General features: G+C 34.5%; 1 protein-coding gene across 1 annotated transcript; it reads right to left on the bottom strand.

The window, feature by feature from the left end:
* Positions 1-6: 6 nt before the first annotated feature.
* LOC108743963 (breast cancer type 1 susceptibility protein homolog) lies at positions 7-1,327 on the bottom strand. The gene is made up of 4 exons (XM_018479567.2): positions 854-1,327; positions 590-727; positions 390-513; positions 7-232 (listed from the first exon to the last, which is right to left on the bottom strand). Exons 1-4 carry the CDS (start codon positions 1,271-1,273, stop codon positions 45-47), a joined length of 870 nt encoding a protein of 289 aa, XP_018335069.1. The 5' UTR covers positions 1,274-1,327; the 3' UTR covers positions 7-44.
* Between the last annotated feature and the right edge of the window lie 9 nt (positions 1,328-1,336).

The raw sequence follows: 1,336 nt of genomic DNA, 5'->3' as shown, positions 1-1,336 counted from the left end.
CATAGTTACTGAATAACAACAATAAATGTAAACTGTTTTTTTGATCACGAAATCGTGGTAACACTCTGCGATGTTGTCACCTCAGCGGTAAGGACTGCTGGGTACCCCAATTCGCAAATTGAATCTTCTGAGCACAATGTAAATTGTCTTAAATTTTGCAACTGATATTGACCAACCGATCTACTGAGCCATTCCAGATCGACCGTTACAGTTCGTAAAGTTTCCAACCAAGCTATAAAAATTAAAAATAAAAGTGTTAATTAAGCAAACTTAAGCATTAGCATTCCTTTTCTATATATATATGCACCTGTGTTTAAGTCTACTGTAAACACATTTTTATTTTGAAATGTTGGATTTATAATGCATAAAGTTGTTATTTAACGACTTACTTTCATACAACTCAAAATCTTGTGAAGCTCTAGCTTCAGTAATGATTAGAGGAATATAGCCATTCCTGGAAAGCAAGTCATCTAATCTGGACACAATTTTTCCTCCTAACATTGTTACAACATTCTAAAAAAGTAAAAATAAAATAAAATATAAGAGTAACCGTATTTTTATGCATGTATTTAGTTTATAAAAACAGTACCTCAACTTCTTCAGCAGTTGTAGATACAAAGGGTTTAGCTGCATACACTTTAAAACCTTTTAGTAAATCGCGTTTAAGAGCAAGACGTGATAATCTTGGCCCTGGTAACCCTGATACATCTTTTACTTCAAAAGGGTCCTAAAAAAAATTAGAGTAGATACAAAAAAAAATCGACTTTCACATTCCCTTAACATCAATGAATTTCTTTATTATTAAGATCTATTGTTATAAAAATCTCTTTATCCTCTATAATTTTTATCATACCTCTGGTACCAAGCATTTCCTTTTTAAACACTCTTCAATCCAGTTAAAACTTAATACCCAAATCCCAGCAGCCACTGCGAAAACGTATTTCATCGTATGGTCTTTCACACACCCTTTTGCATTTGTTGCGACGATCATATGTGTAACAGATTTTGAAAAGGAACCGCTGTAACAAAGTAATTTCTTCGATGCCAAAGAATTAATCGCCATCACCTGTTCCAATGTGAGTCTTGTACAGGAAACGCAAGGTTTCATATTTACAGTAACTTCTTCCACTGGTGTGGAATAACGTGAGCATCCAGGTTGAGGACTTGCGTCCAAATTATCAGGTTTCACATAGTTTAATATACTCTTCTGCGTTGGGGTACATGACTGAGGAGTTAGTACTCGTTGTGGAGGCCTTTTAGATTTCACTATCATAAGAGGAGAAAACTTGGACGATTTTGCAATGTCAATTGGATTTAATGGTCCCGTAGGGAATTC

The sequence above is a fragment of the Agrilus planipennis genome, unplaced genomic scaffold (assembly GCF_000699045.2).
Source record: "Agrilus planipennis isolate EAB-ADULT unplaced genomic scaffold, Apla_2.0 scaffold3117, whole genome shotgun sequence".
In the NCBI taxonomy this organism is placed as follows: domain Eukaryota; kingdom Metazoa; phylum Arthropoda; class Insecta; order Coleoptera; family Buprestidae; genus Agrilus; species Agrilus planipennis.
Note: the sequence above shows the minus strand (reverse complement) of the source record. Positions and strands in the feature narration are given on the sequence as shown.